We start from the raw sequence: 25,941 nt of genomic DNA on the forward strand, positions 1-25,941 counted from the left end.
ACTAGAAGCTGAAAACTTGAAAGTCAGGTCATTGATCCCTCTGTTTAGAGCAATGTGCCTAAGTGTCAGATCACCACAGGAGATGGATTTCGGATTCTTATGTCAATCAGAAGTTTGGAGAAATTTAATTGTAGTATTCATTCTGGACATAAAAACTCAAGCTCTCCTTCAAATACCACCAAAAATCATAACGTGTCTTAAAGATCTTAAACTTCTCTGGACCAGCTGAAGTATGTTTAAAACAAAAACTCTAAACCATGCTCATTTCTTTTTTTTCTTAGCCATCCTAATTACCTCCATGCTCGAAGACATTAATGCTGAAGAGAAAGATACAATCACATTTGAAGTTACTGTTAACTATGAAGGTATCTCATACAAATGGCTGAAGAATGGAGTGGAAATAAAATCAACTGACAAATGCCAGATACGAACAAAGAAGCTCACACACTCACTCTCCATAAGGAACGTGCATTTTGGTGATGCTGCAGAATACAGTTTTGTTGCTGGAAAAGCAGCTTCATCAGCCACCTTATATGTGGAAGGTATTTGGTCTCTTGATTTGTATACTTAGTGACTTATAATGAGTTAAATAGAAGGATGGCACTCATTCTGTTCCACCCTCCTGCAGCTCGTCACATTGAATTTAGGAAGCATATTAAAGACATTAAGGTTGTGGAGAAGAAGAGGGCCATTTTTGAATGTGAAATTTCAGAACCTGACGTTCAGGTCCAGTGGATGAAGGATGGACAAGAACTTCAGATTGGTGACAGGTAAATTATTCCTCCTACACAATATTGACTTTTTAAAAGTATTTTCCCCCAGGAAATAATTTACTCACTTTATTTTCTGGTTTCCTTAGGATGAAAATTCAGCGGGAGAAATATGTCCATCGTCTCATCATTCCTTCCACGAAAATGTCTGATGCTGGCCAGTACACTGTAGTAGCGGGTGGAAACACATCTAGTGCCAATTTGATAGTGGAAGGTCGTGACGTTCGCATCAGAAGCATCCGTAAAGAGATTCAGGTACAGAGCAGTGAAGAATAAATATTTTATAACTTTCTTATTCTAACTCAAATAATAATGCAAAGGAAGAGCAACAACATCTAACACAAAAATCCTCCCAGAACACAAAAAAAGGAATTGTAAGGCCAGAGCTACCTTCCTCTGAGAAGTTTTACTGGAATGTGAGAACACCTGGAAAAACAAATGCTATTTGTAATGTTTCTAATACTTGCTCATAGGTCATTGAGAGACAAAGAGCTGAAATTGAATTTGAAGTTAATGAAGATGACATTGAACCACAGTGGTACAAGGATGGCATTGAGATCAACTTCCATTATGAGGAAAGATACAGCTATGTGGTGGAAAGGAGAATTCATCGAATGAGCATCTTTGAAACCACTTACTCTGATGCTGGAGAATATACTTTTGTTGCAGGACGAAATAGGAGTTCTGTTGTTCTCTATGTGAATGGTATGTATACCCCGAACTAACTCTTTGACTTTATTTATTACCCTGTATTTTTTCTGCTATCTATATACATTTTCTCAAAATCTAACCCTGAAATTAAAAAATAAGTGCAAAGGGAATCTTATTTCTAGAACACTGCCAAAAGCCTCGTACACATGGATATTTCTTGCTCTACTGAAATAGCTGAAGAAAATGCTATAACAGTACTTGTTCTCTGTATTTTTTATACCAGGAAATTATCAAGTTCAAATAAAGCTAACTTTTTTCATATGGACAAATACACCTTGCCAGAGGGACCAACCTAACAAATTTTGGAGGCATTTTGCTGAGGAAAAACATATGTCAACATAGCTACTTCTGTTAAGGCAGTTCCTTCTAGATTGCTCCCTTCCTGTCAAAGAAAAGGACAGATTTTCTTGAGGAAGCAAGATTAGGAACAATAAGTTTAAAATTGAAAATTTACTTGCTAATGTTTTAGAGCTCATGATAAATACAAGTAATGAGATTTCTCTCTCCCTCTCTTCTTCCCCCCACCCTCCCTCCCCCTTCTGAACTGCAGCTCCAGAGCCACCCCAGATTATCCAGGAGCTACAGCCAACCACTGTGGAGTCTGGTAAACCTGCCCGCTTCTGTGCAATAATATCAGGGAAACCCCAGCCCAAAGTTTCCTGGTACAAAGATGATCAACAGCTTTCTCCAGGTTTCAAGTGCAAATTTCTTCATGATGCTCAAGAATATACACTATTGCTGATTGAAACTTTCCCTGAAGACTCAGCTGTATACACATGTGAAGCCAAAAATGACTATGGAGTTGCTACAACTTCAGCTTCACTTTCAGTGGAAAGTGAGTTTGCCATGCTCACAATGTCTCTGAAATTGTATTGTCAACATTTAGTTGTACCTAACTTTTGTCATAAAAATTACTTACTTTTCTTATCCTTTAGTCCCAGAAGTTGTTTCTCCTGAGCTTGAGGTGCCAGTGTATCCACCTGCTGTCATAGTACCACTTCGTGATGCTGTTACATCTGAGGGACAGTCTGCTCGTTTTCAGTGCAGAGTTACAGGAACAGGTGGGTTTAATGAAATACTGTGCATCTCTTCACCTCTCAGAATCTTTCATTTTGAACTCAGAAAATATGCTGCAGAGAATGGACTTGGATCAGTCTTTCCATTGAGGTACAGTTATTTGATGGATGTGCACTGTAAAATGTTACCCACTGACAACTAGTAGTTAAGCAAGTCATGCATCAAAGATGGAAGCAAGCATGGAAATTTTGAGCTGTCTTAAACAGTAACCATTTCTAACACAAATGTCTAGCACATCTGACACACCAAAAAATGCGTCTACAGGAACCTGGGAGTCTCAAATGCTAGCAGAAGTTGCAAAACTGTGTCAGTGCAATAATGTGGAGTTTCTAAACAGAACATCATGACTGAAAAAAAATATCCTGTTACAAGAATATGGCAAAGGTTTCAGTGTCACACAGCATCATATCAGTTAACCGAAGAAACAGACCAAAATCTACATCCTAATATTCCTAAGCACTTTTGCAAACTGTAAACTGCCATTGCATTATTTTCTTAGCATAGAAAGGATTTCTAAGTGTTTACTCATCATCTCTTGATGTCTCTTTAAGAATTTTCCTTACGTTCTTTTCTTAGTTTTTTAAGTCTTAAGTCTAAGAATTTTTCTTAAGTAATTTCTGTATTTTTAGATAAAAAGAGAATCATCCTACAATTTAAGTAATTCTTTTCAAGTTAATATGAAATAAAATGAAATTAACTTTCTTTACTTCAAAAAATGGTCTTGAGTATGACAAGTAATTAATTATTCACATTGGAAAATGTAGAATAAGATCCCAGTCCAATCCCAAAGAATTTACAATTATTTAAAGATAAATGAAACTTGAACTTTAAAAATAATTCTGAGTGATACATGTAGAAATCCATAATACATTGTTAGCACACATATATATTTATACCAATATATAAATTGCTTTTCCATCACTTAACATCAAACTCCAGGGTCTTTTCTTTTTTTTCTTACCTTTTTAAAGACAAATCTATTTAATCTAGATTCCCTTTATTAAATACTGTCTTCAAATGGATTTAAGTACTGCTCACTTGTGTTGTGCAAACCTTTTATGTTACCTTAGGTAATATACTACTGAAAATATATTGTTTAATGGTACACACTGCAGCTGGCTATTGAAAACACTTCCTCTTTCATTTGATAACAGTAATCACATTATTTGTGTGAAAATATTTGACTCATGATGTAATACAATGCAAAATGAAGAGGCAAGCTTGCAGTTTATACTTCATTCCTCTTCTTTCCTAAGGCTACGAGAATCTGTACAAGTAACACAAAATCTTATTTAGGACTATTACAAAGGTACAAAAACAGGATCTTTCTAAAGAAATATGTCCTGTGCAACTTATGACATTTCAATAAAAAGAAGCAAAAGGAGAATTCCACATTATTTTTTTCAAACTGTTCAGCTCAGCACAGTGATTTTGAAACAGTCAGGTTTTAAAAGGGAATCCATTTAAAAAAAATGTGATTTTCTCTAATTCTAACAGTAGCAAAATATTTTAAAATTTATACTTCAAAAAGAGGAAAAATGATTTTTACTCAGAATCCTATGATGTAGGATGAGTAAAATGAAAACTTAACACACATGTAAATTTCCACTGGTCCTATATTACTAAAGTTAATGTAAGGCATATTCAAACACAAAAATATATTCAAACACAAAAATAGGAGATTAAAGATTTCTGACAGACATAAATATAAAAATGGTATTTACTTACTGGTCTAATATCATTATTTACACACTTCTTCTTTCTGTTGCTTGAGCAGATCTGAAAGTCTCTTGGTATAGCAAAGACAGAGAGATCAAGCCATCACGCTTCTTTAGAATGACTCAGTTTGAAGACACTTACCAGCTGGAGATCGCTGAAGCTTATCCAGAGGATGAAGGCACCTATACCTTCGTAGCAAGTAATTCTGTGGGCCAAGTGACAAGTACTGCCATCCTGAAGTTGGAAGGTACAGTGTGCAGTTAAAGATGATATCTTGTTTAGGTCAAGTTCCAACACTAATCTTAACATAACACTGATTTAAGTCCTTGTCTGTCACGTTGTCTTTTAACTTAACTCATTGCTACCATTTACAATGTCCGCAACACAGTTGTATGTCTCCAAAATGCGTCACAGTTTCTCAGTGTTCTATACTTTTCACGTTTTCATTCTCTCCAGTATTAGAATCTGGCATGAACCAAACATGTTAGATACCTTCTTTCTAATGGAAGTGCTTTGCTTTCACATACTTGCATCTGATTGTGAGGAGAACCTAGTAAGAATTTTTGTATAAAATATATTACTTTGAAAGTAAGTTTTGAAAACATGTTAACCAAAGGTGTGTACCAGTCTTGGGAAGATGAAAAGAAATAGTCACATTCACATACAGAATGATGTGGGTTGGACGGGACCTGAAAGATCATCTGGAAATACAATTTGATAAAATACTGATCAAAGCTTTAAAGAAGAAATATTGTCTGGAGAATTTGCTATTAAGGTTTTATATCATCCTTGATATTATTTAACCATAAATGATTTCTTTTTTTTTTCTTTTTGCAACAGATCTTATAGCTGATGTTTTAAAATTGTTCTTGCTGTAATAGTTGCAAGTTAGAAAAAAAAAAACTTGAATGAGAGAAAATGTATTGTAGTGTAGGGAAAGAAATTAAAAGTTGACATGCTTCTTTTCAGGATTAAAAAAAGTTGAAGAACTTACAGCAGAGTCCCACTGGCATGTTTCTTCATCTGTTTCACTTAAGGAGGAGACTATTGGCCAAAGGCCCATCTTTATCCAGCCTATTTCATGCTGCAGGGTCTGCAGTGGGGAAACAGTCAGATTTCAAGCTAGAGTATCTGGCATGCCTAAACCAGAAATCCAGTGGTTTCATAATCAACAGCTCATGCTGCCAACAAAAGACTTAGTGTTCCACTTTGATGAGTTTACAGGCACAGTTATGCTCATAATAGTAGATGCTTTCCTAGAGCATGCTGGCCAATACTCTTGCAAGGCAAGAAATAGTGCTGGAGAAACAACTTGTACAGCTACACTTACAGTGACTGCAGAAGGTAAAGCCCCATTTTTACTTCAGAGGGATTCAGTTTGTTGTATACCACACTTTCACACTGTCACTAATGTTCTTTCTTCATTTCACACCTTTTCTTCAGCAGCTAATGTTAATAGTACCCATCATCTATAACCCAGCCACTTTCATTTCTTCTGTTTAAACTCTAACATACTTGGAGATTTGTGAATTTCTATCTTGATGTAGGTCTAGAATAAGGATAATCTTACTGAAGAAGTTCAGATATTTTAAACTTGGAATTAAGTAATGGTTATAGCATTGACTGAGGTATTTTCACCCTATTCTGTGAGGGGGACGGGGGAGGAAGGGGATGGAAAAGAAAATACCTCCTGAAAAGTTCCATAATAAGTCATCTCATATTGAAATGGACAAGTCAAAGAAGAAAAAAACATCAACTGTTTATCAGCTGCATGACTAGACTAGGAATCACTTGTCATTCATATTTGTGTGGATATTCTTTCTGTAAAGAGCATAGTGCATCTGGCATGCTGAGTTTTCAAATGAAGATCATTCATTTTCTTTCTCCATGCTGTATGACTTTGTTCAGAGCACGGCTCAGTAAAGTTCTGTAGATACTAACATTGTTATTTTTTTGTTACTTGATTACACAGTGCAAGCCCTAGATAGGCAAAGTTCTGGGAAAGATGTAAAAGAGTCTATGCGGTCACAGGCTATATCAGAACTTCATGTTACTCCTTTCACAAAGAAGAATATGAAAGCTTTTCAAAAAGAATTTAAATCAATTCAACAGCCATCACAGGAATCGGGTGTACAGGTTTTTGAAAGCATATCTGAAAGGCTGACCATGAAAGCTACATCAGTTGAAGAAGCAGAAGCCATGCACACAACAGTCCTTTCCCAGACATCTCAGAGCACCAGAATCTCTATGGCTACTGTTCAAGAACCAAAAGGTGTTCCTCCAACGATTCTCCTGCAACTCAGAGACCTAACTGTGAAATCTGGTGACACTGCTCAGTTCATATGTGCCTTAGAAAATGAATTCTTCTCTGAGTTTCTTTGGGCTCATGAAGGTAAACAGATAGAAGAGTCTGAAAAATTGAAGATATCACAAAATGGAAGTGTCCTACAGCTCACAATTTTAAATGCTCAGCTGATAGATCAAGGACTGTACAGTTGTACTGTATATAATCATTACGGAGGAACAACAACTGCTGCAATACTAACAGTCAAAGGTGGTTATCTGGCTTTAAAAATTATGACATGTTTTGCAACTTTATTATCACAGCTTATAGCTCATTCAAATGTCCTTAATAGTCAGCATTTAATTGAGAAGGTTCTAGTAACAATGCTTTGGTTCTTCCCCTCCACATTTATGGTTCTATTAATAACTGTTGTAACTTCATACCTCTTTCCAGCAAGTAACAGAAGTCTTTTGTGGCTTTTGATTCTTTGTATGAAGCTGAAGTTTACGAGAGAAAAGTGTGTCAGTTAAACTACATATGTGGTCATTTTAGACTGGAGGGGTCCAACCTGTTTCCTACATATCAGGCTTGCAATATAGGGCAATATGCTTGAAAGGATTAATAGTTCTGTATTACTGCAGTAATGAATTATCTTCTACCTTTCACTTGCCCTGAGATGTAAGTATTTATTTTTCCTAAGCTCCTTCCCTTTCTCCTGACATCAGCATATTGAAATGTTAGTTGTGTTACCACTACTGAATACTAAAACTGTATTATTGCCACACTAGACGTGTGATCATATTTGTAAACTCAAAGGTATTGAGAGCAGAAAAATAATGAGGAAGTCATTGACACTTTAACATTGATTCAGCTCTTACACATTGAATTTTCTTTCTTTACTACTGAGCTGTGTAAAGTGCTTTACATAATCATCTGCTTCTACTTTCTACACTGAAGCTCTCAAATGCAAAGGTAGACTTGTATTATGCCTTATGGACCAAGTCTTGTTTCCATGGAGGTCCTATAGATTTAACTGGAATGTAGGCTTAGCCCAGCAGAAAGGGAGCTCTTAAAATATATAAAGATCTCATATTTAATAGCCCTGTAGCCGTAATATGCTGGACATTTTTTTTCAGAACCAACTAATGTTTGTTTTTCTTCCCCATCTAAATGTAAGGATGCTTTTTTTTCCTGAAAAACATCTGACCTAATCCTTTTCCTAACTTTATTCTTACCTAGCTAAAGAAGCACAAGGCAAAGCAGTAACAAAAATTACCCTTGAATCAGATACTAAAAACTTTAAAGCAGCCAAAGATTGTCAGTTTAAAGCATCTGAAGTAAAACAAGAGTCATCGAAGAAAACTTCAAGCTTGTTTATATCTACATCCCAAAGATCGCATGAAGCTGAGAAGCAAAGAAGCAGGGTCTACTATCCTGACGTTGTGCCATGCGAAGACTTCACAGAAACTGATGCCAGAGCACCAGAGTTTCTTGAAACTCTGCCTTCAGAAACCTTTGTAAAAGAAGGAGATGATGTGTTACTCTTTTGCATAATGAAGGGTGTGCCTACACCTTGTGTGGTCTGGCTGTGCAATCAGCTCATAGTTGAGGAGTCTGCATTGTGTTCCTTAAAACACGATGGGCCACTGTGCAGTTTAAGATTGTTGAAAGTTGGTCAGAACCACCAGGGTACATACAAGTGCAGAATAGTTAATCCTGCAGGACAAGCCGAGTGCAGCACCCATCTGAGAGTGACAGGTTGGCAACTGCATGTTCCTTCCAAGTATCAGTTCCTCTTGCATAGCATCATTGCATTCCAGTACACTCTTTCCCGGGGAGATGATAAAGGGCTAGAAGCATCTCATAAGCCTGTGGATTGCTGAATGTTTTCTTCAGGGATTTAAGGCATGATAAAGGCATGTTCCATTAGAAACCTTCCCCCATCCTGCACAAAACATAAATCTTGTAGAAAAGTATTCATTGCAAACAAGTTTGAAAGCATTCGGTTACTCTGTTCTCAACGTTTATCAAATATTTGCATTGTTTGGCATGTGTTTATGTGTATTTATGTGTGAATTTCTGTATCTTTGCAAGAGAGATTGAATGTTTTACTTTACAAACTGTTGAATGGCAATTTGAGCTCAAAAATCCTTTTTTTTTTCTTCTAGCTCCTGAGAAAATTATGTATGAGAAGCTAGAGGAAGAGATTGAAATGGAAGTGAAAGGTACAGTCACTATTGATGTCACACTGAATAATTAGTATCAGTAATTAGCAATTTTGTGAAAAGCTTTTATCTGCTGATGTGTAGTGTCTGATGGGGAAAGACAGACACGTTTTGAGGCATATTGGAACATGTTGCATGTTTGTTTTGATATGCAAAGGGTTACATGCATTATAAGGTTATTTAAGTTTTAAAATGTTTAAAACTTCAAATGTATGATTGTGCAGCCATGTTTTGAAATTTTACTTCATGCTTTGCAGCTGTTCACAGAGCTTTTATTTGTTCAATTTCCTTTTGAATGCATGCAATAGTTTACTTCAGAAGGGAGCTATACAAGTCTTAATCACATTATTTTTAGGCAAGTTATCAACCTAACCACAGTTCAATGAACATTATTGGATGGATGACTTACGCTAGAAAGCATTTGTTGTTTAGGGTATGTGGAAGCTATACATTTCCATTGATTCCTTGCACTTCATTTACATACATTAATTCATCATTATACATCTCTTACCCTGGCTTGCAGATAGCATATGTGTTCATGTTGCTTGCTTTTTTTCCCTGTGCATAACACTGTGAAGTTAGTGGCTGTATTAGTTCGAATAAACGCCTTCTCATTTCATGTTAGCTAATTACTTATGTTTTTTGTATATCTTTTCAAAATATTTTTTCTCAATTGTTTGAACATTTAATCTACAAACAGAGGGGTCAGAAAGGGCGTTTATTCTACTGTCTGCAAGTCAGGTAAGATTTTCTTCTTTGCCACCCAAAGACACGCAGCTTTTCCAGGCAGCAAAAACACACACACTGAAGAACGTGTTGTTTTGAAATTCATTTTTGCTTGTTCAAGAAGAAATTTCCACAGTCTGAAGAAAGAACAGACAACGAACGATTTTCGTGTCAATCTTTAAAACAGAGCAAGGCGTTGCGTTTATTCGAACAAATATGGTGAGTGAATTACCTTTTTTTTTTCCTGGGTGTGTGATGAAATCTGTTGCATGCCCATTTTTTTTTAATTCAATTGCTATTTCTTTTTTTTTTTTTCAATCAATCAGTGGGTAGAGTGAGGCATGCTGTAACCCAGTCTCCTCCCTTTTCTTGCAGAGCGGCACAGCAAGACGAACACCGAGGGACGTGGGGAAAGGGTGGTGCTGGGCTGCCCTGAGAACTGCAAACCCACCTTCATGCAGGGCCTCAAGTGTAGGTCCGTCTTGGAGGGGGACCCTGCTGTCTTCCAGTGCAAGCTGGTGGCATGCCCACCACCTCACATGGCATGGTTCCACAACAACCGGCCGGTCCACCAGGACTGCCGCAAGGTGATCCGCACTGAGAGCGAGGAGCATACGCACCGCGCCAGCCTGGAGGTGCAGGACGTGCAAGAGCACGATGCCGGCAGCTACAGGGTGTTCGCCATTAACAGCGAGGGCTCAGCTGAGTCTGCTGCCTCGCTGCTGGTGGTGCGCAGTGGTGAGCAGCGGGACTCGGGCTTTGTAGGCAAGGTGCAGTTAGTGCAGGAGAGGTGGGAGTGCCTGCTGCAGCAGCGGCAGCAGGACCGGCTGCGCGTGGTGCTCCGCTGCACCGGCTCACCCTTTGACAAGGGCCAGGAGGCTGAGCAGCTGCTGCCAAACTTCTCAGCCCGGGGCAAGGTACGGACCATATGTTTCAAGAGGCTGCCACCAGTGGAGTCTCACCATCTAGGGATAGTACGTGGTAGGGAGCGCAGTGGAACTGTGGTGAATGCTGAGGAATTGCTGGATGAGGAAATCCGCTGGAAGCTGCAGCGGCTGCGGGAGGCGAAGAGGGCAGCGCTGAAAAAGAAGCAGGAGTCCTTCCTATCTGAGCCACGGGGGGGGGGGCCTCCTGGGAAGCCCTGCCTGCCTGAGGCACCTGGCAAGATGGATAGCTCAGAGCCCTTCCAGGTGCAGCCGGTAGAGAAGTATGGCAGGCCCAAGGTGGCAGAGAAGAGATGGAAGGCAACTGGTGGGCTCCAGCCCTGCCCACCTCTCTTCGTCCAGGGAGTCAGGCCCCAGGAGGCTGTAGAGGGGCACAGAGTCACCTTCTCCTGCCTCTTCCATGGCTGCCCCAAGCCAACGATCACTTGGTACAACAACACTAATCCTGTGGGACGCATCCGGGGCACTGCAGTTCACACCACAGAGTGCCGCTCTACACTGACCTTCTCACCTCTGCTCCCACAGCACAGTGGCACAGTCACCTGTGTGATTTCCAACCCTCTGGGCTCAGTCAGCACCTCTGCTAAACTCCATGTGAGGCAGCGGATGCTGGCCTATGAGGCCATCAGGGAGCTAGGGAAAGAAGAAAGGAAGAAAGAGAAGGCAAAGGAAGAGGAGAAGAAAAAAGAAGAGGAGGAGGAAGAAGGGGATAAAGCGAAGGAGAAGGAAGAGGAAAAGAAAAAACAAGAGAGGGAAGAGGAGGAAGAAGAAGAAAAGGGGGAGAAAGAGGAGGGGGAAGTCAGCCTGGCCTTTACAGAAGAGCAGGGGCTGCCAAATACTCTTCCAGACTCAGACCTTCTGTCACTGCCTGTTGAAATCAAAATCACTGCCCCTACTCCAACACCGGAGCAAGACACAGAGATGAAAGAGACCATGCAGCCCTCTCCAGGCCAGGCTGCACCTGCCATAAAGCACAAGTTCAAGTTTTCATTTGATGTTGGAAATGAGCTACCTCAAATTGTGTCAGAAGCCCCAGCATATATCCATTGCTGTGAAGGGGAGGCAGTGATGTTGGAGTGTGTTGTGTCTGGGCAGCCTTCACCAACTGTGACCTGGTCCTGGAATGGCCAGAACCTCTCTGCCAATGAGAGGCTGAGTTTTGAGGAATGTGAGGCCGGCACTCACCGTTTACACATCCAAGGGGTCTCTGTTTCAGATGCCGGGCTATACTGTTGTGTAGCCAAGAATGTGGCTGGAACAGCACAGTCAGCCTCTGAGCTTATAGTGCAACCTAGTGCATCGAGGTTGTATAGCAAGGATGGAGGCACTGAGGAACTGCCTGCCATGAGCCCTGCCCTGTTCCACAGTACACCTGGGGAGGAAAAAGAGGAACAGATCACATGCTCCAAGGAGGAAGAAGACCACCTACCCAGGTACCTGAAGTCATCTCCCTCTCCTAGTGAGCAGGTAGGAAAGGACTTCAGGGAAAGTAGGATAGGGGGAACAGTACTGCTGGATGTCAGGGAGGTTTGTGCAAAGCAGAAAGTGGGTTATGCAGAAGAGTGTGTGAGGGATGCTGGTGATATTTCTAAGATGAGACAGCATAGTGAAAAAGCAGTCTCTGAGGAGCATGACTTGGGAATTGATGCCACTGACCTACACTCAACCACGTCTAGGGAAAAGTATGAACTTGTGGCCAAGGACTCAGGCCACTTTTCAGAGGAGCTGGAGGCTGAAGGTGACAAGCTGGCACAAAATACAGACAGTTTGTCCTGGGATATCTTGAAGTCATCTCTTATAGAAACGAAAGGGCAAATGCCTGCCTCTGAGCAGTCTGCTCTGGCAAAGGAGTGTGAGGATCTTCAGTTCTCTACTGCTGTATCAGCTCTGGTGCAAGAAGAGACTGACAGCTACTTAGAGGACAGTGATGCTTCTGCTTGGGAGGCAATGGCTTCTGACATGTCTCTTGTTGATGAGCCAAGTGTGCCCCTCCTACAGGACAATATTGCAAGTATACCCTCAAAAGACCCATTAGGTCTCCAAAAAGAAGAGCAGCAGGAGGAATGGGCTAAGGAGCACGAGAGATCAGTAGATATTGAACAGGACATTGAGGTTGATGACCATCTTCATAAGGAAGAATTTACTGATGCTGGGGAAGCTGCACATAAAATAAATGTTGAGGGACAACTACCGCAAGAAAGAGAGTCTGATGCAGGCAACTACTCTTTGGATTTAATTCTTACTCCTCCTGACATTGAAAACTCAGGTCAGGAATTTACTGAAGAAGTTGAGGTTCATCCAGATGCGCATTTCAAAGAGCAGTTATTGCCATCTGAGACTGATGAGACCAATATCATATTTGATCTGAAGAAGTTTGTGGAGCCTTTCCCAGCTGAAGAAAACATGGACACAAAACAGGTGCAAATTCCCACAGCTTTAGAGACTGTGGAGGTGGGAGAAGCTGGGCTTATCTGTCCTGTGCACAAACGTGAAGTGCTTGTGGAAGAGATGTCTCTGAGTGAGGTTCTGTATCCAAGCCACAGGACACAGCAGGAAGAAGTCAGTGCTCAAGAAGAAGTGCAGCCAACAGAAATCAGGCAGCCTCATTTGCAAATCTCTAATGGGAACCTTGGTAGTATCACATTATCTGCTGAAGACCAAACTTTTGCTGAAGAAATTCACAAATCAGACGCAAATGTCTGTTGGGATTCACCTGAGGGACAGATTCACAGTTACCTGGTGGAGTCCACTGCAGATTTCCAAAGGACAGTACAAGAAATGCATGTGTGGGAGAGTGAGGAGAGAGTGGAGCCAACGGAATTCGAGAGTGACTCCTTCATCAGTGACTTGAAAAAAGCTGCCCAGGAGAAGAAACCACAGACTTGGCATCAAGCAGAGGAGGAAGGCAGCTCCAGGATAGAAAAAGTCTTTGAAAAAGGAGTGAGCTGCTCCACTAGTGAGATAGAAAGCACAAGTTCCCCTGAGGGGAGGCTTGGGGACACCCAGCAGGAACCAAACAGAACCAAGGACTTCTCATTTGGGAAACTCCTACTTGGTTTAACAGTGGATAATTCTGTGGCACGGAAGGAACAAAAGAAGGAGTCTTGGGTCAAGAAGAGGAGTTCCACTACAGAAGCCTCTGATAACAGCCTGGATGGAGAAGAAATGTGGGAAGATGTTTCTGCAGGTCCTGAGCCTAGTGCTGATCAGGTCTCAGAGCCAGAACCCGATTTATCCCTGGCCAAGTATTTAAGGTCAACAGGACTCCAGGCAGCTCCAAATATCAAAGGCACAGTTCAGAAAGAACAGCGAGAAACCATCACTTCCTTGGAAGTGGAGGAGGTTACCTTCAGTGCGGTTTATGACTATTACAAAAGCCAGCAGGAGCTGACCCGGCCCTTCTCTCCTGAGTCAGAAATGTCTATAGAATTGGAGAGTGGGGGTGGAGAGGAGTCACCTGATTCAGACCGCTTCTACACACCTCCCTCTTCAGTGGAAATCTTTGAAACCGCTTCATCAGCATCCTACCACACACCACTCAGCACACCCGAGCGCTACTCCACACCGTCTGAGGGCTCTGGGTACAGAACACCACCAGAGCGCTACTCCACGCCATCTGAGCACTACTCCACACCATCTGAGGGCTCAGAATACAGCACACCACCCGAGCGCTACTCCACACCATCTGAGGGCTCTGGGTACAGGACACCACCCGAGCGCTACTCCACACCATCTGAGGAATCAAACTACAGCATGCCACCCGAGCATTACTCCACACCCTCAGGTGGTTCAAAGCGCAACGCACCCTCTGAGCGCTACTTCACACCCTTTGAGGGACTTCACTCAGCATCAGGGGACATCACACCGCCAGAGCACTACTGGACACCCATTGGGGAATATAAGGATGCCCTGGCAGTATTTCCACCCTGTGAGGAAAGGTATCAGGCTCCAGAGCAGCCACCACGGGATGAGGTGTTTAGGACCCCTCGTGAAGCCCGAGAGCCATCAGGCAATGAGATGCCACCTGCGTTCCTGAAGGCATTGAGCAGGAGGAGGCTGTATGAGGGCAGCACACTGAGGTTTGTGGCTGAGGTGGTGGGTGTGCCTGAGCCAGGAGTGAAGTGGTATCATAATAAATCCCTGCTGGAGGCGGATAAGAGAGTGCGGGTAGAGAAGGATGGGGACAAGTGTGTGCTGGAGATCACTGACATTAGGAAAGACGATGAAGGACAGTACCTGTGCCATGCAGTAAACATTGTTGGGGAAGCTAAAAGCATTGCCCAGGTGGAAGTTTTGCCTGAAGATGAGCGATCGCTAGCACTGCCACCCCCTGTGACCCACCAGCACGTTATACAGTTTGACCTAGAGGAAAACACATCTTCACGGTCACCTTCACCACAGGAAATCCTCCTGGAAGTGGAGCTGGATGAGAATGAGGTGAAAGAGTTTGAGAAGCAGGTCAAAATCATAACAAGTCCTGAGTTTAGCCCGGATAAGAAGAGCATGGTGGTCTCTCTGGATGTGCTTCCACTTGCCCTGTTGGAGCAAGTTTCAGGCTTTGCCTCAGAGGAGAATGAGGATGTGAAAATTGATTTCCAAGTAACTGAAATGCCTCCTCGCTTTGCTGTGCCCTTTACAGATGTGAAAGTTACAGAAGGCTCAGAGGCAGTCTTTGAGTGTGTGGTAACAGGGACGCCTGTCCCAGTGGTACAGTGGTTCAGAGGTGACACCTGTGTGACACCTGCTGCAGGGAAGTATGTGGTAAGCCAGAAAGAGGGACTTCACAGCCTGAAGGTCCTTAATGTAGGTTCTTCTGATGGTGGCTGGTATCACTGTCGGGCAACCAATAGGCTGGGAGAAGCAATGTGTAAAGGCTCTGTCATAGTCACAGGGAGTGACTTGCAGGGAGCAAGTGGTATGGCAAGCAGTGAGACAGACATGGGCAGTGAACCAGAGAGGCCTGAGAAGTGTGATTTGCTTTTAAGTAAGGCTGAGACCTCAGAAAAATGGTCAGAAGTAGAGGAGGAGTGTGAGTTTAAGCCATGCACTGAAGACTCAGGGAAAATGGTACAGCTGCTTGAGGTGACTGAACAAGAGCATGAAGTGGAAGGGGAGAAGAGTGTCAGCTTTGATTGTGATGAGTTCAGAGAGCCATCCCAAGAGGAAGAGGTTGAGTCTAGGGTGGAGGACACAATGAGCTGCAGCTTTGAGTTCCAGGTCACAGAAGCCCCTCCCAAATTTCTGAGGCTCATTTCTGACTACAGTACATTTGTTGGCGCGTCAGCATGTTTCCAGTGTCTTGTAACTGGCTCCCCTCATCCAAGTGTTCGTTGGTACAAGGATGGGATGTTGTTGGAAGGGGACCGGTACTATATGCAGGAAGAGGAATGTGGTTCGCATAGCCTTACTATTGACAATTTGATGCAAAGTGACAGTGGGCTGTACAAATGTATAGCAACTAACAGGGCAGGAACTGCTGAGACTTCTGCGTTGTTAACACTGTACTGAATTTCCATGACTTATTTCAGAGTCTCTTTTGAAACACTGAATGTTTTATGCTGTTACTCACTGCAGGTAAAAATGCAACAGTAATTTTAGGGGCATTGTTTTTCATCTCTTTAGGGGTGAAGTTCACTCCATGTGGGCATATTTCTGTCTCACTTAAACTTGCTTTTGTTGAGGAATTTAAGTGAGATTTACAGTGTGGATAATTCTTGTGCACACTTTCTGAACTGAGGTGTATTTCAGACTCCTCCCAAGCTCCTTACTCATTCTTGTAAAGATATTTCAATTGACACTCATATGCAGGAATCATTTGTTTTGTATAGTGTATATAGCCCTGTGTCTGTTCTAGTGCAATTGTTTTTGTAATACATAGGCTAGAAATCACCTAAAAATGTAGAAATTGCTTTTTTCTTGTAGACTAATGGTATACAATACTAACTTTGGCCTGCTTTTTAGTTTGGACGTAGTTCCATGAAATAACACCTTAAGCTGAAATTCCCCCTTCTCACAATGTTGTGTCAGAAAATGTGAGTCTCTCTAATTCAAATCCTGTTTTCAGTTTCTATCATTGCAAAACTCTTATTACTATGAACCTCACTCTACTGCCTTTGTTGTATCTGATGATTTTTTTTAATTATATCAATTGAATTATGCTGTAGCAAAGAAAATCAATACAACAGGAAGAGAAAGTTTTGCTTTAGTAGGGACTGGACAGGGTCTTTACTCTATTACCAAGTAATAAACATAAAAACCTATTTTGTACTGTATCTTTAAAAGTTAAAGAGAAAGGAAAGGGAGCATAATAAATCAATTATGTAACTGTAAATTCATTAATATAATTTTTTGTTGTCCCCATATTCCAGTGTCACTCATAGAATATATATAGTATTAAAATGAGAATTTTATGCAGTATTCTTGTTATGCATTAGAACTGTATACAGATTCCTTTTTTTAAAAAACAATTATTAGTAACAGTTAAGTATGCTGTGTTTCAAAATGACCAGAAATATATAGAATATATTCAGCTATCTTTGGCATTTTCTCAGCAGAAGAGATTTTTACATTACTGTTCTCAGTATGAATATATATTTTTGTATTTAAGCTAATACTAATATTTAGGAAGAGGAATCAGCAGTAATTCATATAATTAAAACAGAACTAAATTAATCTTAGGTCAACAATGCTAAACTGAATGAGTGAATGTGCTAAAAGCATAAAAGTTATTAATTAATATTCAGTAGAATTTAAATAACGCAAATGCATGTGCCAGCTTTACAGTTGCCTATATGCCAGTGTGGAACCCGAAGTTTAACAACCCTTACCAAAAATTATTTTTACTTTAATTTTGTGAAAATCATCAGATTATTTACAAATTACTGTCAGTTGCCTTGCAAACTGCTTTAAGGAGCATGATGATTTTAAGTGTGAGAGAACTATTCCTGTAGTACATTCAGCAATGGTCATGCTTGTTCTTATTTCTGAGTTTTATGTGTTCTTGCACTGAAGTCAATGCTCAAAACCTCAATAATCTTTAAGACTATTCCATCACTTACAGTAATTTTTGATCAAAAGATTCATTTTGCCCAGTTGTGCTGCCCAGTATAGACTTGCAGGAGTGGCTAGTTCTAATGACCCAGCATGTGGAGAAAATGACTGGAGTGAATAGGCAAGTACCATTGTGTCACTTCATTTTCTTCCGAGTCGTGACGCTGTAAGTAGGTGGAGACAATCGGAATTTCTCATAGATAATGGTAGTAGGAAAGAGAAGTGAGAGTGTCTGACCCAACGTTGTGATGGGTGTTAATTGTTTCATGATGTGTCCTTATCCATTCCTTGCACGGATTCATTAGGCAGCAGAGGTCCCTGGGGAAGGTGGTATGAATTTTTCTGTTATATGTCAGCTGTGACATGAAGGGTCTTTCAGGTCCAAAGCCAATGAGGTCAGAGAGCCTTTGGTTAGGTCCTAAGCGATTGTGACCTGTATTTAATTTGCACATTCATGAACTGAAATTTTTAGTAGAAGTGAGCCTCCTTTAAAACCTTGTATTCAAACAGGTCCAAGTTCATGTCCACATCTGAGATATATGGCAGGGCATATTTATGTCTACTTGTGCAGTACTGCTTGTGATTTATGTATGTTTAAAGGACTTGTTTTACGTTTCATAAATTAGCCAGGAGCACTATGGTGTGCTTATGAAGATCCAACCAGTGCTACAACAGTAGAAATCTGAAAAAAATTTAGTTTGAAAAAGCTTCCTCTAGGGCATTTGGTATAGCCTTGAGCCATGTTTGACCACTTCTCCTCAAAATCTTGTACTTTCATAGGAATTTTTAAAAAATCACAAATTTATTGTCAGATTTAAGCTCTTCATTTTCACAAACCATGTATCTTGAAAAAAAAAAAGGATGGATTACATATGTTTGTCATCAATGTGTACTGTATGTTAACATGTATGGTTAATTTGTGAAATAAATATGTAAACTATTGAAGTCCATTGCTTCCTGTATTTTATTCATTTCAGACACAGCTACAATATGAAAAAAAAAATCTGTGTAATTTTTTCTGGCATAAATATACAGGAACAAAACCAAAATGCATTAACTTTTGCTTCATTCCTGTATATAAAGCCTTCTCATGTGTGTTATTATAATTTAACTTCTGCAATTTTTATACTTTTTCATGGGCCCAGTTCAGTTGCCAATCTTCACATTTAATAGTACACTGTATTTTTGAGGAAGCTGTCCTATGGGTTTAACAAGGCTGTTAGATTCTACTAAAGGACTGGTGTCTTTTTTTTTTTTTTTTTTTTTTACCTAAGCATCTGTTCTCTGCAGGTAGCCACTATGCATGGTGCTTTGTCATGTATACCTTGGCATTTGTAGAAAGGTTAATAATTGCTAGAACCAATGTGAAAGAATTGGGTATGGCATATTCTGTTCTTCTTTATAGTTGTTATTTGAGTACAGAAAAAAAATGTTATTTTACAATAAATTTTGGAATTTAAGATGCTGTAATTGAGAAGTTATCAAGGTTCATCATTAGAATACCTGGAGATATTTATCCACTTGCTATTCTTTCATTCTTTTTTTAATAACTTCAGTGTTCATCCTACATCAAATACCACAGGTGACAAGTGAGCTAATTTGTCTCTGGGTGGAGTATTTGATTTCTAAAGATCTTCTTTGTGTTGTGCTTTTCTTGGATATCTTGTTCCATTCCCAGAAACCTCAGAATTCACTGATGTTTCTGCTGTCAAGAATGTGAGGACAACACGTTCTTTCCTCCATGTCTGTTTCCTCATATTTTAAACCACCATTATAACTAAGTGGTCCATCACATAAATGTCTAAATTCATAATAGCAAGAAGAAAAAAACATTTTTTCTTTTTTTTGTCTTTTTTTTCTTTTTTTTTTTCTTTTCTGGTATTATAGGAGTTTTACAGTGCAGAGTTGTGCCACTTAAAAGCAGAGAGTCAAATAAATGGCAGTGAAGCAAGAATGCAAACTCATGATTTTAGTAATGACAGTGTTTAAACTTCAAGGTTCTGAAAAAAACAGTAGAATGCTTGTGAGGGAGAAGAAATATCTTGTGTTACATGCAAGAGTTGAAAGAGATTAAGTAACTATACCAGAAGAAAGCTGCTGTGCTGAAAAGTTATAGTTTTCCAACTTGGAATTTGACATTCTGCTTTTTCTTGGTATTTTGAATTAACCAGGGCCTTAGCACTGTTCTTCTATTTATTTGTATGAGTGTGCATATAAATATGGTACATGCCACTATGTGTGAAATGCTCCACTCTTGCTTGACTGTTGTTTTCGGTGTTATGAGTCATCCATGAGATTACATCTAACCCATACTGTGATGTCATATTTAATGAGATGCCCATGTTAATCCATCTTAATTAACCTGACCACACAGTATGGGTTGCTATGTCTGGTAAGTATCTGATAGAAGTAGAACAAGTAGAACCTCATGTACCTGCTGTACGGTAATAAGAAACACTCCAGATATACAGAAATAGTCACACTAACAGAGTTGTATGTTACTCTTTGCTGCTTACTGCTGTTTTCAAGTGTTTATTTAAACATTCTAGTAAAACTAAACTTTTTTTTTTCCATACAGACATCTCTAGTTCTCTTACTGTGTCTTCTGAGGAAGGAAGAAGTGAAGGCTACAGCAGCAGCCTTCAGTTGCCTGATAGAGAAAAAACACTTGAATTTGTGTCTGAAAAAACAGTTTATTCCAGTCAAAGTGAGCAGAAAATGGAGGAGGCGGGCAGTGCACCTGTTTTCCTCAGACAGGTCTCAGATGTTGAAGTCTGGCAGGGAGATGTAGCTAGACTGTCTGTTACTGTTACTGGAAGCCCCACCCCCAAAATCCAGTGGTTTTTCAATGGTATGAAGCTAACCCCCTCCACAGATTGTAAATTAGTGTTTGCTGGAAATGATCACAGCCTCATTCTCCCCTATGCAGGCATGCAGGATGAGGGCAAGTACATGTGCAAAGCCAGCAATGTGCATGGTGAGGCCACGTGCAGTGCCCACCTCCATGTGCAGCAGCGGACGCAAGGAGCCCCTTGCTTTGCCAGGGTACCAGACAGTGTGCAGTGTGCACCGGGTTTCACCGCTGTCTTTGAGTACACTGTGGCTGGGGAGCCATGCCCTGATGTGGAGTGGTTCAAGGGGAACGATAAACTTTTCTTGGATGCACGCTGTTTTGTGGCTCACCATCCTGATGGCTCAGGCTCCCTGATGGTGCAGGATTGCAATGTGGAGGACACTGGACTGTACGTCTGTAGGGCAGTGAACTCGCTGGGTGAGGCTGCATGCTCTGCTGAGCTCCTCGTGCTACCTGAGGAGCATGCTGTGTGCAAGCAGAGTCCAGCCTTGCAGCACTCCGTAGTGACAGAGGACCAAAATCTTACTTCTTATGAGGAGGTCAGCGAGCTTCCCACTGCAGAAAGAGCACTTAGCCTTGAGGCCATGAGGGAACCCCAGGCCCTTATCCAGCTCCAGATAAGCCAGATGGAGCACATGCTGCCCAAGGAGGACATATTACCTAGCCTGCCGCCAGCCTGCCTTGCTGTGCAGGGTGTTGAAGAGATGCTGACCCAGGCAGCGACAACACAGGAGAACAGTAAGCTTCTGGCAGAGATAGTGCAGACCCTCCCTGGTGGCCCCCAAAGTGTTGCACCTGAAGTAACAAATGAAACGCCACTGCCAGGCTGCCTTGGGACTGTGGCTGCACAGATGCTCTTGCCCAAAGAGCAAATTATCCCAGAGGAGGCAGAACAGACAGCTGCTCTGAAGATAGAAGTTTCCCAAGCCCTTCAACAGGTATCAAGCACCACTGAGAGCTGTGTCATGTATGGTGACCACTTTCAAGTCACAGAGGGCTTCCAGTCAACGCAAGGTGAGCTAAAGGCTGAACTCAGATTTCCCTCTGAATTGGCCTGTACAGGGGGACATGCTGTCCCCCTGGAGAACATTTCTGCCCTGGAAGCAGCAGAGGAAGATTTTGCTGCAAGAATCCATGAGGGACAGGCTATGAGATTTCCCTTACTGCTCGAAGAAAACCAGTCTCTGGAGGAAGAACATGTTATCAGTCTTGCCAGCCCACTTAAGCAGTATCCAAACATAGGAAGACAGTCCCGTGAAATTCTGTATGCTAGCCAGCTCCAGGCAAGCCAAGTCTTTACCAAAGAGAGCCAGCTCACTTATCAGTTTCCCAAGAGCTGTAACCTAGATATAAAGTCCCAAATCAGAGATGCACTGAAGGCCGCAGTGGTAAGTGAGCAAAACCTCTTGTTTTCAGAATGGTTGGCTGATAAAGAAAGCATTGAAATACAGACATTAAAAATCACCAAGGAACATAAATACACCTTGTGCACCTATGTTGTGACCACAGGAGGACTCAATCCCATAGAAATACCAGTCTCTCTTGCAGAAGTCAACATTGAGACAGCTGACCAGAAAAAAGTATTAAAGGAGGCTTTCTATTCTCTTATTTATGAAGAAAAGCACCTCTTGACAGATGAAAAACCCAAAGCATTGACAAGCCTTTCCCATCCACTTAACTCAGGAAAATCCATTGGTGAAAATTCTGAGCTGGAGCCCCAGAAGGCTGAGAGAACTACAGAGGCAGAAATACCCTTGGAACAGCCTTTGTTTGCTGAAGTAGTCAGCACTCTGATGGAACATGGCCAAATCAAGGACGTGGGGGCAGTGGCAGCCACTGCTGATATAGCCCCTGCAGGCGTTCCTGTTGAGAAACCTACAGAAATACTGAAAAGGAAGGAGAAAAGGGAAGAAATATATGAGGAGGAGGGCAGAGAGGGTCTGGAAACTAAAGGTGTGAATCTAGAGGATGAGCTGGGCAAAGAGAATTACCCTATCATACACAGAAAGCTGGTCAACACTGTTGTGGAGGAAGGGGAGAGTGTCACTCTGGTGTCTGTCATAACAAATGTCAGAGAGGTGAATTGGTACTTTGACGATAAACTGGTGTCTTCAGGCAACAAATTCAAGTGTTTGCAAGATCAAGACACATACCAACTAGTGATCAGCCAAGTGTGTGGGGAGATCCACCAAGGAGAGTACACTTGTGAGGCACTGAATCAAGGTGGAAAAAGAGCAACAACAGCAAAGCTCACTGTTGTTAAAAGAGGTTGGATTATGGGGATAAAAGACCACCTTTCTAATACACAGCTCTGCTAAGGAAATTGCCCCGTTATGTATCTGTATCTTTGGATACAGATACGATACTAATATAATCACAGCACTAATCAGAGGGTCTCCTTTCTCTCTCTACTTATGATCTCCTTTTACCACATCACAGTCTCTCACTTCCCCATCATACAGCCAAGATCAGGACAAACTGCACTGAAGGTCCTGACCACTTCATTCCACAGTCACCTTGGAAGTGAATCAGCTCTTATACTTTATCACTTCTGCATCCAATCTTCAGATCATTGCCCTGTTCTGGCACAATTTCTTATTCACGTTGTCATTTTGCATGCCTCCAAGATAGTGTGGTATATGTTTGAATTGCATTGTTACTACATGCTGCTATTGCAGATCACTTTTCTGGTTTCATCACTGTGTTTCCTGATGTCATTCTGCACCATCACAATCCGTAAATCACATGTTTTGTTTCAGTTAGTGCCTTCACTTACTTTCCACAATTCTAGAGGGCATGGCTTTGAATTACTCTCTGCTTCTGATTTCAGTTGCACCAATCCTGAGAAGAAGGCTTGAACCTCTGGAGGTGGCCGTAAACCACATGGCCAAGTTTACCTGTGAAGTAGAAACTACTCCTAATGTCAAGTTCCAGTGGTACAAAGCTGGCCGAGAGATCTATGATGGGGACAAATACTCAATTCGCTCCTCCAACTACCTCTCCACACTGGAGATCCCAAGGCCTCAGGTTGTTGACTGTGGAGAGTACAGCTGTAAGGCTTCCAACCAGCATGGCAGCGTAAGCTCTACAGCCTTTTTAACAGTAACTGGTAAGTACAGAGTCTCAAGCACTTCTTTTCCATACAATATCTTAAATATCTTGCTATCTTGAAATGGTTACCCTGGTATACTGACAAACATTTATGGTAGGGCTCTTGATTGCTATTGTTTATGTGTAATCCACACATAATTTTGACAAGTAAAAGCAAAGAGAAGGAATTATTTTCAAAAATGCTGCTTTTAGATGCTTTCTGTACCTAGAAAAGAGAACAAGTGTGAAAAGTTTCAGGAGGGAATGCAAAGTGGGAAAAGAGTGGGAGGAACTACGTTTTCAGTAGAATGGAATTGCTTTGTGATAACATTCTTGAAGGTTTATTTCATTTGCAGACAATGAGCAAATGTACGATTTTAAATCTGACTTCTTTGGTGTAGTAGGCACTGTGTGATTATCCTTCTATCTTACATTTATCCTGCAGCCGTACTTGCGAGGCAGACTCTGCAGCTGCACTTACCTGAATGTGCGTGTGCCACTGCCAAGGGGAACTCTGGGTGGTATGGGAATAGGTCCTCTTAAACAAACAAAAGACAGTTTAAAGGTGTTTTAATTTGCAAAACTTTTTTTTTTTTAATCTAGTTATAACTATGCAATTATCTTCTTTTTCTTCTTCTTCTTCTTCTTTTTTTTTTTTAATATCTTTTGAGCTTTTTTGGTTGCATTTTATTTTTTTACTCTGAGTTTTTGTGGAAGGAGTCTATGTGATCTTTGCTAAGGGCCAGATGCTAGAGCCTAAAGAAGGATGTGCAAACTGTGAAACATAAGAAAACCTGACTGTCGTGAGGGAACCGTGTGCTAATGTGTCATTCTTGGGAAAGGAATTTCTAGGTTTTAATTTTTTTCACTTTAGTTTGTACATTGCTGCAGAGCCAAAATGCCTTTAAGCTCTGGAGTAGTATGTAGATCTAAGAGGTACAAACCAAAAGCTAAAATTCATGATCTTTAATACCTCTTATCTCCTTCGCTGCTGACTTCTTTTGTTTAAGAGTGACCGTTGACAGACTGCCCCTTCTGTTCTGTCTCCGGCAAATGAGGAGACACAGCATAATGTGTTTCCCACCTCTGCATAACAATGAACCCCTTTATTTTGCAGAAGCGCTTCCGCCAACGTTTCTTACCAGACCTGAATCTATCACCACTTTTGTGGGCAAAAGCGCCAAGTTCCTGTGTACCGTTTCGGGCACTCCAGTCATTGACGTCGCCTGGCAGAAAGACGGCGCAACCATTTCACCTTCAGACCACTACAAGATCACCAAAGTAGAAAACAAGCACGTGTTAGAAATTTCCCTTCTCACCACCAGTGACAGGGGGATTTATACTTGCAAAGCTTCTAATAAGTTTGGAGCTGACGTTTGCCAGGCTGAAATGGTTATTATAGACAAGCCTCACTTTATAAAAGTTTTGCAATCAGTGCAGTCAGCAGTCAATAAAAAGATACGTCTTGAATGCCAGGTAGATGAAGATAGGAAAGTAAGAGTAGAGTGGACAAAAGACGGAAACAAAATCCCCCCAGGCAAAGATTATAAAATTTACTTTGAAGACAAAATAGCCTCACTTGAGATTCCTCTGGCTAAACTCAAGGATTCGGGCCATTATGTATGCACCGTCTCAAATGAGGCAGGAAGCAGCTCCTCTTCTGCCAGCGTCACAGTCAGAGGTAAGATAGTCTTAGGTCCCACTTACCTTTCTCTTCTTCAGTTCCCGCTTTCTTTTTTTGCAGGCAAACTCTTTCCTGAGGTGAAATCATGCTGTGAACTCCCCTCAGATCTTCCATCAGCTCCACTCACCTCCTGCTTTTTTCCCTAGCTGCCTTCCAGTGCACTGTGTGTTGCTTCAATATTTCTTTTGTTAACCACATCCAAGAGTTGCTCCTGCGTGTGGGGGAGAGGCGGAAGGGGGGGGGAGGGCAAGAGAGACAACGAGAACTGCAGCTCAGCATGTGTTGTGCTGATATTTCCTAAAGTCACATTTTGTTCTGGTGCTAGGAAACAATCTCTTAAAGCTTTGTATTTCAAGCTTCTTTTATTTTCTTTCCCCTTCTCTCCCCTCCCCTTTTCTTCCCCTTTTCTCCTCTCTTCTCCCATCCCTTCCCCTCCTCTTCCCTTCCTCTTTCTTTATGTTTTTCTTCCCATTTTTAGAACCACCATCCTTTGTGAAGAAGGTCGATCCGTCTTATTTACTGACCCCGGGTGACTCTGCACGGCTTCAGTGTAAAGTCAAAGGGTCTCCTGAAATCCAGGTTTCTTGGTTCAAGGACAATAAGAAAATCCTTGAAAGCAACACACACAGGATGTCTTTTGTCAATTGGGTGGCTGTGTTAGACATTTCGGAAATGAAGGTTGATGACAGTGGAAGCTACTCATGTGAAGCTGTAAATGAGGTTGGAAGCGACAGCTGCACCACAGAAGTAGTTGTCAAAGGTCTGTTCTTCTTGCTGCTGATAGTCACACTTGAGAACAATCTTTGT

General features: G+C 41.4%; 2 protein-coding genes across 2 annotated transcripts in view; both read left to right on the forward strand.

Moving 5' to 3' along the window:
• TTN (titin) overlaps window positions 1-25,941 on the forward strand; it is a 248,995-nt gene that overhangs the window by 29,932 nt on the left and 193,122 nt on the right. The window contains exons 37-49 of the mRNA XM_046943725.1: window positions 282-542; window positions 629-770; window positions 860-1,025; window positions 1,244-1,475; window positions 2,032-2,316; window positions 2,417-2,542; window positions 4,336-4,524; window positions 8,730-8,786; window positions 20,085-20,357; window positions 20,436-22,628; window positions 23,191-23,469; window positions 24,568-25,131; window positions 25,613-25,894. Coding sequence (XP_046799681.1) covers window positions 282-542; window positions 629-770; window positions 860-1,025; window positions 1,244-1,475; window positions 2,032-2,316; window positions 2,417-2,542; window positions 4,336-4,524; window positions 8,730-8,786; window positions 20,085-20,357; window positions 20,436-22,628; window positions 23,191-23,469; window positions 24,568-25,131; window positions 25,613-25,894 — 5,049 coding nt within the window. The remainder of the gene's footprint in view (window positions 1-281; window positions 543-628; window positions 771-859; window positions 1,026-1,243; window positions 1,476-2,031; window positions 2,317-2,416; window positions 2,543-4,335; window positions 4,525-8,729; window positions 8,787-20,084; window positions 20,358-20,435; window positions 22,629-23,190; window positions 23,470-24,567; window positions 25,132-25,612; window positions 25,895-25,941) is intronic.
• Window positions 4,487-8,723, forward strand: LOC124418098 (myosin light chain kinase, smooth muscle-like). Its single transcript, XM_046943739.1, has 2 exons — window positions 4,487-6,831; window positions 7,801-8,723. Exons 1-2 carry the CDS (start codon window positions 6,297-6,299, stop codon window positions 8,442-8,444), a joined length of 1,179 nt encoding a protein of 392 aa, XP_046799695.1. The 5' UTR covers window positions 4,487-6,296; the 3' UTR covers window positions 8,445-8,723.

This window comes from Gallus gallus, chromosome 7, assembly GCF_016699485.2.
Source record: "Gallus gallus isolate bGalGal1 chromosome 7, bGalGal1.mat.broiler.GRCg7b, whole genome shotgun sequence".
In the NCBI taxonomy this organism is placed as follows: domain Eukaryota; kingdom Metazoa; phylum Chordata; class Aves; order Galliformes; family Phasianidae; genus Gallus; species Gallus gallus.

Coding starts and splice junctions, on each gene's coding strand:
- LOC124418098 (XM_046943739.1), top strand. CDS start 6,297: ATGCGGTCACAGGCTATATCAGAACTTCATGTTACTCCTTTCACAAAG. Junction 6,832..7,800: donor TGCAATACTAACAGTCAAAG/GTGGTTATCTGG, acceptor ATTCTTACCTAG/CTAAAGAAGCACAAGGCAAA.